The 13272-nt window shown below is 42.0% G+C and overlaps 1 protein-coding gene across 1 annotated transcript in view; it reads right to left on the bottom strand.

The window, feature by feature from the left end:
- Positions 1–12760, bottom strand: part of nr5a2 (nuclear receptor subfamily 5, group A, member 2) — a 69400-nt gene extending 56640 nt beyond the window's left edge. Inside the window, exons 1-3 of the mRNA XM_037115071.1 lie at positions 12679–12760; positions 9221–9339; positions 5451–5592 (exon numbers count right to left, since the gene is read on the bottom strand). Of these exons, the coding sequence (XP_036970966.1) occupies positions 5451–5592; positions 9221–9339; positions 12679–12760 (343 nt within the window). The remainder of the gene's footprint in view (positions 1–5450; positions 5593–9220; positions 9340–12678) is intronic.
- Between the last annotated feature and the right edge of the window lie 512 nt (positions 12761–13272).

Genomic DNA, 13272 nt, shown 5'->3' with positions numbered 1-13272 from the left:
ATCTATTATTAGTGTGAAAAGGGTGTGAGTTGGGAGATATTGTGGGTTAGCAGTGAGTCTTTGGGGCTAAAGCCAGGCTGAAAGGCTTAAAGGCTGACGCTGTCTTCCACTCTGAATTCCCCTGACTTACTGTCTGAGAGCACGTCCACACAAAAACAAACATGGACACACACACCCATAAATTCACAAACTGACCCAACCAAAAACCTCTTCCTCTTTCCCCAAAAGTATCCAGTGCCTCGTCTACACATCATCTCAAACATGTGCAAACACAAACACTCACAAGGCATCCTTCACACACACAATTTCCATGCACACATAGCCACACACACACACACACACACACACACACACACACACACACACACACACACACACACCTCCAGCCCTCAGCGCTTATATCCTCTGATTTATGGTTGTTTAATATACAGGAATATTAAGCGCGCGTAGGTGAGGATCCCTGTCGGCCGCCGGCATATTAATGGGTCCCGCGGAGCCTTGCTGACACCCTGTTTGTCATGTCGGGGCCCCGGCCCCTGCTCCGGATGCGCCCTATCCCATGCACACACATGAATACCTATGATACCTATGCATAAGTAATGGGACAGTTCCCTGGCTTCCACCACAGGTACTGGGAGGCTGATGGAAGACAAATCAGAGCGAGAAAGATGGAGACAGGGAGGAAATAAGAAGTGGAGGGAGAAGGATACAGAGAGGAATATACAAACAAACACTCAGAGGGTGTCGCTAATTTGTGCTGAATGGCTCTGTTGAGGTTTTACATTTACAGTTATTGATGAATTTAGATTTTATGATGGATTAACCGCAGGGGAGAAAAAAAAAAAAAGGTAAAACATAGAAGCTGCTGGAATAAAGTGATACCTGAGGAAGCCCTTGAGTCTGTTCCGTGAAAACTCAGGTTAAAGTTAACAAGATGAAAAATGAGAATTTGATTTTTTCCCCCAGTTTACATCAGTATAAAGGCACATCTAGGTGAAAATAAGACAGTGCTGGCTGGTCAGCTTTGAATCAAGCTGTGGTTAAACACAAAAAATATAATCTTGCATTCAGCATCTTAAAACTATAAAAGCAACCAAAACCACCAGTAAATAAAATAATCAGCATTTTATCAGTAGAGCAAAACATTTGCATGCTTATATCTGTGTTGGTTAAAATGTCATTTATCACGAGTATTTTACATGTAATGTGAGCTGCTGCAATTAGTCAATTAATCAATAAGTCGATCAAAAGAAGATTCGCCATATTTTAGGCAAACACGTCAAACATTTGCTGGTTCCAGCTTCTTGAATATAAAGATTTACTGTTTTTCTTTGTCAATTTATGATAAAAGATGAAGAATTTGTGGGTTTTAGAATGTTAGTTGGAAATAAATAAACTATTTGAAGAAGCAAATCTGAACTCTTCACAATGATTTGATATATTATAGACTAAACAACCAATCGATCAAACATAAAAATAATTGGCAGATTAATCAGTAATGAAGATTGGGTTAAGCCCAATGACCACTATCAGCTTTAGTTCTCAAGGGCTATTTTAAAAACTCTATGTAACTTCTGCTTCATTAAATAGCGCACAGTGTAAAACAGCATGTCAGACTCAGAGGATCACAAACACGGCTGCTGTTACGCTCCGTCTTTAAGATGATACATAAGTGAGGGAGATATTAGGCAGCTCAGTGAAGCATATGATGCAGGGCAACTTCCAGCGAGCATAAAAAGAAAATCATACCAGTGGGAGCCGTTCACATACGGCACGCTTCATCAGCTTTAGTGAATGAAGTGCTAATGGGTCGAACATTAGTGGGATGTGGCTTTTCTTTTTTTTTTTTTTTTTCTTTTTCTCAATGGGTCAACACTGGCTGAGAGGCTACAGCGCATACCAAGAAGCAGAGGATATTTTACATCGTGGCAGCGTGTGTGTGTGTGTGTGTGTGTGTGTGTGTGTGTGTGTGTGTGTGTATGTTCGTGTGGTTCAATGTGGCGGCCAGGCTCCATCAGGATTATACGGTATGAAAGAACAGAGTGTTTGTTTGACATAATGACCCGCATGCCATAAGATAAATTAACAGATTAAACAAGCTTTTCATAGGCAGATATTATTATTTATTCATTTCAAAAATATGTATGTTTTTTATTTATTTATTCTCACAAACTCATGATAAACATTAGAATTTGAACAATGAAGATTTAGGTTAAAGATCACAATCATGTCCAGGTTTACTTGAGAGTTGATTAAGTCTTAAACAGCGTTTCTAGACCTACCGGGCTGCTCTTTGGTCTCACAGTTCACGCAGCGGACAGGAAAGAGGTGCTTTTATTTCGGAAAACATATCTTTGAATGCCACACTCTGGGTCAGGGGACATGTATTTATCCTGCACTGAATATGATATGCCTCAGATATCGCGGGGCTTTCACTATTTTTGATTTGTTATCTTTTCAAGATAGTACGACTGATCAGTACGACTCTCAGCGCTGGGATGAACCGACATGCAGCAACACCGTTTACGTCACTCTGATAATTGCCCGTCTGCCGTTTCACCTCGTTCACCTCAACTTTGAAACATTACCAAACACTGCTTCCAAACCCAACATCGAACTTAAAGCTGGACAGAGCGTCCCATTGGTTGGAAGGCTCTTGAGCAAACAGGAAGGACACTGAGCAACACCAGAAAGGCGAAAGTAAACAGTCGAAAAATTACAGTTTGTGTCAGCTTGAAAGTTTTTGGTTTTCCACTCGATATCCTGGATTCACATATTGCTGCAAGCTGCTGTGTAATGGAATGAAAAGACTGCGCTAACAAAGCACATGACCCCAAACCTCCTTTCCCCTTCTCACCGCTATTGTGCGCACACACTTTTTTATTTTTTAGATCAAATGACAGCCTCTCCCTCTTGCCTGTGGCCGTCTGAACACCTTTTTGGGCTTCTCATGAATATATTTATGTGTTTACCAGGGAGAGCTGCACAAGAGTGTGTGCGCTGTGGGGTGTCAGGCTTTCTGTACAGGACGTCTTTACTGGTTGTGGCAGGAGTTGCCCACTGGAGCTTCGGGCCCCTGACAGAGTGCTGCAGGGCCCTTCTTGCCCCCGAGCTGAAAGCTACCACCAGCAAAACAAATCAGATGCTACCCCCTCCCCACCTGTGTCAGCTGGAAAATGACAGGCCGGGACATTGTGCCCAGCGGCCATTTACAATTAACAGCAATTAATTACACAGCACATGGCAGGTAGAGGGAGACGAAGCCTCCGGAAAGATTTTACTGAGGCTGTCTTTACCCTGCTTTTGCCCTCCAAGGGTCATATTTCTTTTACACATCAGCTCTTCTCTGTTGCAAGTGATCATTTCAGGAGCCATAATATTTTCAATTTGGTTTATATTACAAGTATGTGAAGAATATTGTTAAAATATTGGACCGAATAGCAGCACCCACCCATACTAAAAGGCCGCAATCAAACAATTTGCAGTATTTTTAAAGGGCAGCGTTGTAACTTCACCTCAAAGTTGTAACAAATTAGTACATTTAGCTCTTAAATCCTGTATTTTACACCTGATGAAACGTGACCTTCAGCTGGCTTTATTCACACTACAAAATTAGCAATTTTCTAAATACAACTTAACTCGTCTGTGGAAACATAGTTGATTTTGAATATTATCTTTGAACACTGGAAGAATGTTTCTCGCCTCGCCGTCCTGTCACTTCGGCACAGCCGTGTTTGAGCGAGCTTCTGAGCCACGTTCAAATTAAACAAAGAGGCCTCGATACGGCCAGCCAAAAGTATCATCATTACCATTCTCGCCCTGCTGCCAAGTTTAATATTTTATCTATTACTCTGTCTGGCAAGTTTAAGTGCAAAGCAGCTACCAGATACCCCCCAACTCCCCCTGACCCCATCTAAAATACTAATAAGCAATGCTGGATTTCAGCGCTGTGGTAGAAATGAAAGGTCTCACTTCACAAAGTTCTCGGTATACGTTTTTTGGAGAGCAGATGGGGCTGAGATATTCATTGTTAAATGTTTAAATAAATATAATCTTCTCCTTTCACACAGGCAATCATTATGTCAGAGCAGGTATTAACCTTTTTTAAACGGTGGACATCTCAGTTTGGAAGGAAACTATTCACATGCAAATTGTTCCTGGAAGATTATTTTCACTCGGAGTTTCCAAATGTGCTGCGATTAACTGTGTCCAGTTGTGAATAGATGGAAAAAGACAAGCTGTGTCATTTCAGCAGAACGCTGGCAGAAGTTTTTTAAAACACCTCTGTGGACGTCCAGAAGGAGCCAAGCTCCGATGTTAGCCGTGCCATGCTATAACCTTAATTAACAGTAATTGCAAACAGGCGTCGTATCTTATAAACTCTGTGATGCAGCATGCAGGATGCAGTAACACTGCTCGGATCTGCTGCTTTTCCACTGCTGCAGATGTGCACAGCGCGATCTACATCATATTTTACTGAGCTGTGTTTACTGTAAAAACCCAGAATAGACTGGATCTGTGGTAAACTATTCATGACAGTGTACAGAATAAACTCTGCTGCATGTGCACTATAAAACAAGATAGATATTCTCCCAGATTTATATATACTTTTAAAAGGCTTCTGGTTAAAGTGAGCCTTCAACCAATGCAGTCTGGTGCACATGTGGCAGAACGTAACAGTACATTTACTCAAATCATATTTGGGGTACTTTACTTGACCACCCCCCCCCCCCTTTTTTTTAAGGCACTTTATCCGCCCATATCGCCTCGGTTCAATAAGAAGTATGTAAAGTTTTTACTTTACATGCTTTAGTTTCTGCAGTTGTCGCTTTACATTTCATCACCTTATAAAATACAGTACGATGCGCTGGTATTGATTTCACTACTACAAAGTTTACAGAACTGTTAAAATTAGCCCAATCTCAAAAAAACCTTAAAAAAAAAACCCAAATAATCCAGTAATACAATATATAATTATCAGTCACACGAGATTATGAATACTTGAATGAATACTACATTTTGCTAACAATACATACTTTTTCACATGCAAAAAATATCCAGCAAGACTTTTAATACACACAAGACTTTTTCTACCACTGGCTACTGGACAGCCACATGTTCAGTACTTATAACTACCATCTTTTTTCTGTTGGAGAGTCCTTGAGCAAGACTGTTGTAGTCACTGAAAACCATTTCTCCTATGTGTGTCCAGTTAATCTGTTTTGAAGAAACCCAAACTTTTGACAGCCACACATTATCTACTCAGCCGTCGCTGCACTTTCAAACACTTTGAAACATCCCTCCCTGGGCTGCATCTCATCATGACCTCATGTCTGAGCTTGAAACATGCTGAATTACAGAAGCGAAACACCGGCGCAGCGTTTTTTAAAGCCACTCTGTGATAAGCCAAACACCGAACCTGTTAGGAAATATAAACATGTTGCCGTTACCTTCTAGCTTCATGCCGACGGTGAGGCACTTCTGGAAGCGGCAGTATGGGCAGCGCTTCCTCTGGGTCTTGTCAATCTGGCAGCTCTGGTTCTCTATACATGTGTAGCGCTTGTTGTTCTGGACGGTGCGCTTGAAGAAGCCCTACGGAGAGAAGCAATTAAGACGTCAACCCGCTTGACCCCTGCAATGCGATGGTAATTGGCCCATTCACACTCCCAGACAGATGGAGAGGGACAGACTAAATGGACACACACACACACACACACATACGCAGGCACGGAGTGAAGTTTTGAAAAGCTTTACTCCAACTGATGTTGTGATGCTTTCTGGACACACACATGCAGAATGCAAAGCAGGGCGAGAATACACACTTTCACTTTGTGATGAAGCCATACAAGGAAATTATTCCATAAAACTAAGTAGGACATCATTCTGGGACAAAAAAAGCAACTCTCTACAAACCTGCCTCACTTATCTAATTGCATTAAAAAGTATTTCACAAAGGGTATAATATTTGTGTCCTGTCAAAATGACATTACTATTCTCAATATTCTCCGTTCACGTAAAGACTCCAGAATTTACAAGGGAAAGCATCTTTTCAGCTTTTCCACTTAATTATTGAAAAATATGAGCACAGGGGTCCAAAAGATCCAATAAATTATATCCATAATTCACAGTTCCGGGATTACAGAGATTCATACCTGCAACGTGGAATTAATTATAAGCAGCAGCAGTGAAAATCAAACGAAGGGGAAGATGGTATTAACGTATTCTAGATCCATAACCTAGGAGGAGAATCCTTAAACCTGGTCTTTAAAAAAAATAAAAATAAAAAAAGATCGCGCTGCCGTCAATATCTCACCAAACACAAATTTAATTGACAATCTGCATTGCCTGATCCGTTCGAAAGAAGAAGAAGAAGAAGAAAAAAAAAATCCGCTGCACTCGGTTTTGGATTATTGACTTCTCAGTGCTAAAAAATCCATGCTACAGAGAGAACTTTCTCTCCAATTTTCCATTTAGTGCACAGCGTGTGCTATAAATATCTGAACCAGACTGGATTGAAAGCATGCTAGCTTTAAAAAAAAAAAAAAAGAAAGAAAGAAAAATCACACAATATCACCTCAGGAGATTAAGTGGACAACATTTAACTGAGAAGCTTTCATTTGTCCGGCAGCCCTAACCAAGACAAAGCGCTCGTCAGGGGTCATTTTAATTCATAAAAGGATTGCTGCGAGCGAGTTTCTCGTTTAGTTAAGTTGAGTGTCAAAAATTACCATAAAATCTGAAATCATCAAAATAATCTAAAATTGTAATTAAGCAATTTTGAGTTGATCGGTTATCTGCACAATGATATTTTCCTAACCTTGGCAACGGCACTCTCTCTGTGCAAACAGAACAACCAGGAAATGGCTCCTACATCGCGTCAACACTGGACTGTAAATCCGTCAAAGAATCAGGAAAAATGTAGTACACGCCAGCGTTCTATCTCCTCTGATCACTGTCTACCAGACTCTGTACTATGTGTTCTTTCTAACTTAAAAAAAAAAGGAAAACAACAGTTTGACCTCTGCCTTTGCTAAAACAAATGTTCCTTTAACTCCTGCAGATCTTATATTTATTTTTCTATACGTCACCTGTGGCTCTGACCCTCGTCCTTATTACTAGTTGATTATAATTTTATTCTGCTGCTGCTCTCTCTGCTCATATTGAGCCTGTCTGTGAGGACCACAACGCCCATGTTGTTGTTATTCCAACAGGTATGATGTGGCACCGTGTTTACTTTATGTGGGCTGGTTTGCAGTATGACTTAAAGGCTGTATGTGTGTGTGTGTGTGTGTGTGTGTGTGTGTGTGTGTGTGTGTGTGTGTGTGTGTCTGTGTGTGTGTGTTTGCGCGTACTTTCGTGGAGTGAGTACGCCTGTGTGTTCGGGGAGGTGGTAGGATTATGCGGGCGTTAAGGAATATTTATTTGTGTGATTCACTCTTTTTCTCTTTCTGTGTGTTTGAATGTGTGCGTGTGTGTGTGCCTGTGTGTGTTCCTCAGCCCAGCCCTGTTGTTGGGAGTTGAAAGCTATGGGAAGGGGTGGGATGAGAGGGTGTTTCATCTAAAACACACGAGAAATTGTAAAAGCATCACCACAATTGAAATCAGACTTAAAAATAAGTATTTTCACACCAATAGAAAACAAAGAATAACAATTAATTTCTTGTTTTTTTGTTTTGTTTTGGCGCAGTTGTGGTCAGGAAGGAACCTCCATTACACCTTTGGGTCGCCCTGTGCTGGGATATTTAATGCCAATGTAAGCCGTGTAACACGTCAACAAACGGATATATCTGTTCCAGCCCTGACAGTTGTACTTTTACTCGACAGATTGCCTGTGTTTTCAAAAATAATCAATGGTGAGCTCCAGGTAATTATCAATATTGTATTTTCAAAAAAGGATAATGCTGCACTTTATGAAAGACCTCTTCATCTACATCCTGCACACACAGACACACACACACATACACCAGAGCATTTCGAAACTGGGAAAAGCCCGTGCTGAGGCCGAAAAGCAGCAGAGATGCCACTGACGTCTCCTTTCAAGCAAGTGCTGAGCATCTCAAGGTCAATAATATGGGATAAAATCTATAACATCTGCTTTGAATAATGACCACATAGGCAAGAAATGCGTGCCGCGGCATCAATGCTGCGAACTGCAATTTTACACTGAATAGTGTTAACACAGAGACATTTGTCTTAGCTTAATATTGTGCTGACAGCTTTACTGGGCCAACAAAAAAAAAAACCTGGGTAATGCCTATTAGCTCAGCGTTGAGGAGAAGCATGGAAAAGAGGCAGAAGGGACAAACAGGTTGCTGACTGAGCTTGGATTAATAACAGCAACAGTTTGCTTCGCAGTAGCTTCATTATGAACGGGCACGGAAACATTTTTTTTTTTTTTTTTTTTTTTTTTTTTTGCAACCAGACAATGCTGCTGTTCTCTTAATGAACTTGCGATGAGAGTTTCAAACAGTAGGACACAGGCTTGCACAAACACAGTCGGTATTACTGTGTACTTTGCTTCCACGGGTCGAATCCTCCTCCCCCACAAGTCTGTGTTTGCTGGTTGCAAAATCGACAAAAAAAAAAAAAAGAAAAAAAAAAAAACCCACTGCAGGCTGTTCACCACTTCACAAAATCCTCCAACTCTCACAGGAAAAGTATGTTAGACTGACTGTCACAACAATATCTGACCCCTGGCCCGCTTTACATTTGGTCTTTCCTGCAGTCTTTACTGTACAGGTCACACTTGTTGCAAGTCACTCATGAGAATGAATGTCAGCCAAATGACTTGCGTGCAAAAAAAACATATGAGCTGGAGTCTCTGTTACAGACTGATGCTACAGTGAGTAAAAAGACCAAGCTGTGTATACAGTGCATACAGCAAACACACACACACACACACACACACACACACACACACAGTGATAACACAATCAACCCATGTTCAGTCACTCTAAACACAAATACAACACTGAAAGCATCAGTAAGGCAACACATGACTGAGAAAAGTAACAAGGAGGATTTTGGATAATTAAAACAGATTCAGGTCACCAGAAGCTCAGTTCTCTCTCTCTCTCTCTCTCTCTCTCTCTCTCTCTCTCTCTCTCTCTCTCTCTGTGTGTGTGTGTGTGTGTGTGTGTGTGTGTGTGTGTGTGTGTGTGTGTGTGTGTGAGGGAGAGATGGTTTCCCGCTGGGTGGTGAAGAAGAAGAGGGCACTCACCTTGCAGCTCTCGCAGGTCAGAAGTCCGTAGTGATAGCCTGAAACCTTGTCTCCGCACACGGGACACATCTCGTCCAAGTCTTCGTCATATGAGTAGTCCATCATTTTTAACTGGTGTGCTGCAGGAGGAGACAGGGACGCACAGAGGAGAAGTCTGTTTCAGTGCTGAGCAATCTCTTTTCGGAAAAAAAAAAAAAAAAATGAAACGGACTTTCATCCATCAAGATGAACTACGGAGGTGGGGGGGGGGCACGGACGCGAGATGTTTTTTTTTCTGCTGGACTTATAGATGTTTAATTTAAGGAAGAGGACGAACAGTCGATTTTGGATCGAGTTGAAAGGACGCAACCATTTATTTCTCCTCGTTGCCGCCTTCTCCTTCTACATTCGTTGCAGACAGGGGCCAGAACACACACGCACACACACAAAACACACACACTCGCAAAAAAAAAAAAAAAAAAAAAAAAAAGCGCATGAAAGTAAGTGAGCCTCATAAATATGCATGCATCTAAGTCGTGAAATCGCTGGGGGAAATGGAGAGATATTAGAGTTAAGGATTGGAGGAGAAAATGTTACCGCCCACAGACAAATGAAGACACACAGAGAGAAAACCCTTATCTCTGCAGGCGACGACAAAACACACACACACACACACACACACACTTAGAAAAAAGAAAAAACATCCAAAACCAACTTGAACCAGCATCATTTCTTTTTTTTTTCACCCCCTCTCGAAGAATAACTCGCGATGCTACAAATCAATTTCTTTAGCTGCTTGTGTGTGTTCTGCTGGCGCGAAAGCGCAGGTAACAATTATGAGACTTTTCTGCCTGAACACTGGGAAAAAAAGAGAAACTTCAATTTATTTTCTTTTTTTTAATTTACAAGTCGTCCTAATAATGTGGCATGATCATGCCTAAACACGTGTAACGCAGACAAATGTGACAAAATGAATGCAGTTTTTTTTTAAATCAGTTTAGAAACAAGTGGAATTTAACATGTGCGCTTTTTCCCCCGTCCAAAGTTTTCTTTTCTGACGATTTAAGACTCAATACACTAAAACGATTCCACTCTCATTGCGGTGTATTTATTGCCTTTGCGCATTAGAAATACCTGCATTGGTGAGACTGTGTGACAGCGCTAAGCAAACAGCCGAGCTGACATTTACAACGCTTACAAAAGCATTTATGGTTCTAATCATAAAAAAGCAGCCAGGATCAAACAGGGGGAAGAAGAAGAAGAAGAAGAAAAAAAACTCTCAGTGGATGTGGCTGTAAAAGTGGAAATATGTTGTCAACTAGACGCCTTCCAAGGCCTTGACATTACGCTGCTGCTCTCCTTCAAAATCCACTCATCCCGCAGCTCACTTAGACCTTTTTAATTAGACATGATTTCTGGTTTGTTAGCGCGTTGCCCTGCTGGGATCCGCGCTGCATATTCCAGATGAAGCAACAAGTTCCACCGAGCAGCCGGGTTTTTTTTCCTTTAAAAAAAAAAAAAAAAGAAATTCCACGGAAGCTCAAAGCAAATTTCCGAAATTGTTCTTCTGCTTTAAAGCGTATAAATGAGAGTTTTTTTGTTTTGTTTTATTGACGTGGCCTGTTCGCAAGACGCAGGGGCAGCTGCAGATAAAAGAAAAGGAGATAAATAAACGGAGGCTTTGGTTGCAGTTTTACACTAAATGATAAATACATTCGTACCTCTAAGTGGTAGAGGATCCTATTTTTGGATATACCTATTTCCATTCTCTCTTAAAATTGTCTAAATCTCTAAACTGCTGCTCATTTGTGTGTGTCAGTGTGTGCGTAAACCATTCATATTTTAAGGAATTACAACTGCAAAAATAAACTGGATTGTGTCTACATCTCATTTTTTGTGTGTAGCTGAGGTTTTGCGCAGTGTGTGTGTGTGTGTGTGCAAAGAAGCTGCAGAAACACACGCTCTCTCTCTCACCTGCTGCCTCTCAACTCGGCGGCCACTGCTTCGCGCGCCCCCTCCCCTCCTCCTCACCCCCCCCCAAAAAAAGCGAAAACATTTGTCCCAAACGCCGATGACTCCAAGGAAGACCCTCTTCCAGTCCGAGCTACCTTTGTTTTTTTTTAGCCCTGCGTAAAAAAAAAAAGTAGATAACGGGCTCTCTAACAAGCCACTCCTTGTCTTGTGAGCGTGTTATCGGCGTCTCATAAACCAGGACCGGGCTAATTGATTGCCCGGTTATATTGCTGTGAGGGGGAGTGAGGAGGGGTACGTGAGTTGATCTTGGCAGAAGAGTCAGCCCCCTCTTTTAAAACGCAGAGACATAATAATAAAAAGGGATATTTTAATGTGCGCCGTGGGGATTGTTTTTTTTAAAAACATGTTTTATAGTAAATTTATTACCGAGTCCGTGGAAAGTGGCTCTTTGTTAAGTTGCACATTTTTGGGGGGAGGGAATCATAAACGCGATTTCACGCAGTCGAGGATCTCAGGCAACGCACCTCTAAATGTTTGACATCGTTAGTGAGATGGAACAAAATGTCGTTAAAAGAGAATAATTGCGCACACATGAGTGAAGCTTCCCAAGTTCGGTGCCGATTTGAATTTACTTCAGCGCGATTTTGGGGTGCCATCCCTCCTTTTAGGCCAAGGTGGTTTTAAAAAAATTACAGCGCAGATTTTATTTCATTTTGTAAAGGGCATAAGAAAAATGAAAATGAGTTATTTATTTATTTTTTTTAATCTGTCGCTGAATTTTTAAAACGTCCGTAAAGAATAATTTCGAGCAGGTTTTAATTGGCTCCTCTGACTCGAGTTTACTGGCCCGAGGTCAACCCCCTTTAAAAAATCTCAAGAATCGCGCTCTGCAGTTTTTTTTTCCCCTCTTTTGGATAAATTGGCAACAACTCAGTCGTGAGAGCACCACTACAGACAGAATCACGCGTCAGTTTTACATATTAGTTGTTACAGAGGCTTCCTCTGCCCCGTCTTTTTTTTTTTTAAATAGTTTTTGTTAGGCACCAGGCGCCCGCACAGCCTGAGTGACAGCTGGGTAGAATCACTGCTTGATCACGAGCCAAACATTAAAAAGAAAAAAAAAGTGCGTCCGAGTTTGATCCGAATTCATACGTTTTAATTATGAGACCAGAGTAACGACTGAGAGTAAGTAACACATCTCTGAAGGCTTAGGACAGATCCTCCCACACCCCAGAAATCTCTGTAAACTAACCAACCTCGTGCGCCTCATTTTAACACGGTCACCATTCAATTAAATCACGCAGGGTTACGCACGTTCGCCGGTCGTTAACCGACATTGTCCGCAGAAGTGTGTCGGACAGAAGCGTGCTCAAAAGTTTTAGTGGCGCTGAGATACGCGCTGTGGACCTTGAGTCTGACAACGCTCCGTAAATCGACTTGAGTGGAGGCGCGTGAATCTGCCTCGTTGAGACAGAAGAGGTGCGAGAAGAAATGACAGCTCTTACCTTGCATGTTCCTTGGCATGTGCCCTTGTTCTCCATACGATCGAGCGAGTCCCAGGGATTCAGTCTCGACTTTGGGCAGCATGTCAGCGCTGCCGGCCTGAGCTGGACTCCGCAGCGCCCGGCGGGACACCTGGACGTGAGAGGCAGACGTCCCCACACAAACACGCCTCAGAGTGTCCCAAATGTCTTTAACGCTCTTAATTTCTTCACTCTCTGTCTCTCGCTCGTTTTCTCCCAATTACCGGACCATGCTCTGAATGTGGAGCCCGATTCAAACGATTCAGACTGTCTCCCAACGGCCGGCCGGTAGCCTGTGGCCGGTGCGCGCCCCGCTCTGATCTAAATTCTCTAAATTAATTTGTCATATTTGCGTCTGCGCGCAAAACCCGCAATAGTAACGGAGAATACGTACGGGTGATTCCTTCGATACTTTGCGAGCAGTTGCGCGCTGAGTTATGGAATCAGCCCTCTTACTCAAGCGAGAAAACTGCACAGCGTCCGGCTTACAAAGACGATGGTAAGTTTCCCATTAGCTTTTCCAAAAGTCTTTTTTAGCGCGTCACCCATTAAAGTGGGACTGTCAGTGTTACTTTC

This window comes from Acanthopagrus latus, chromosome 11, assembly GCF_904848185.1.
Source record: "Acanthopagrus latus isolate v.2019 chromosome 11, fAcaLat1.1, whole genome shotgun sequence".
Taxonomy (NCBI): Eukaryota; Metazoa; Chordata; class Actinopteri; order Spariformes; family Sparidae; genus Acanthopagrus; species Acanthopagrus latus.
Note: the sequence above shows the minus strand (reverse complement) of the source record. Positions and strands in the feature narration are given on the sequence as shown.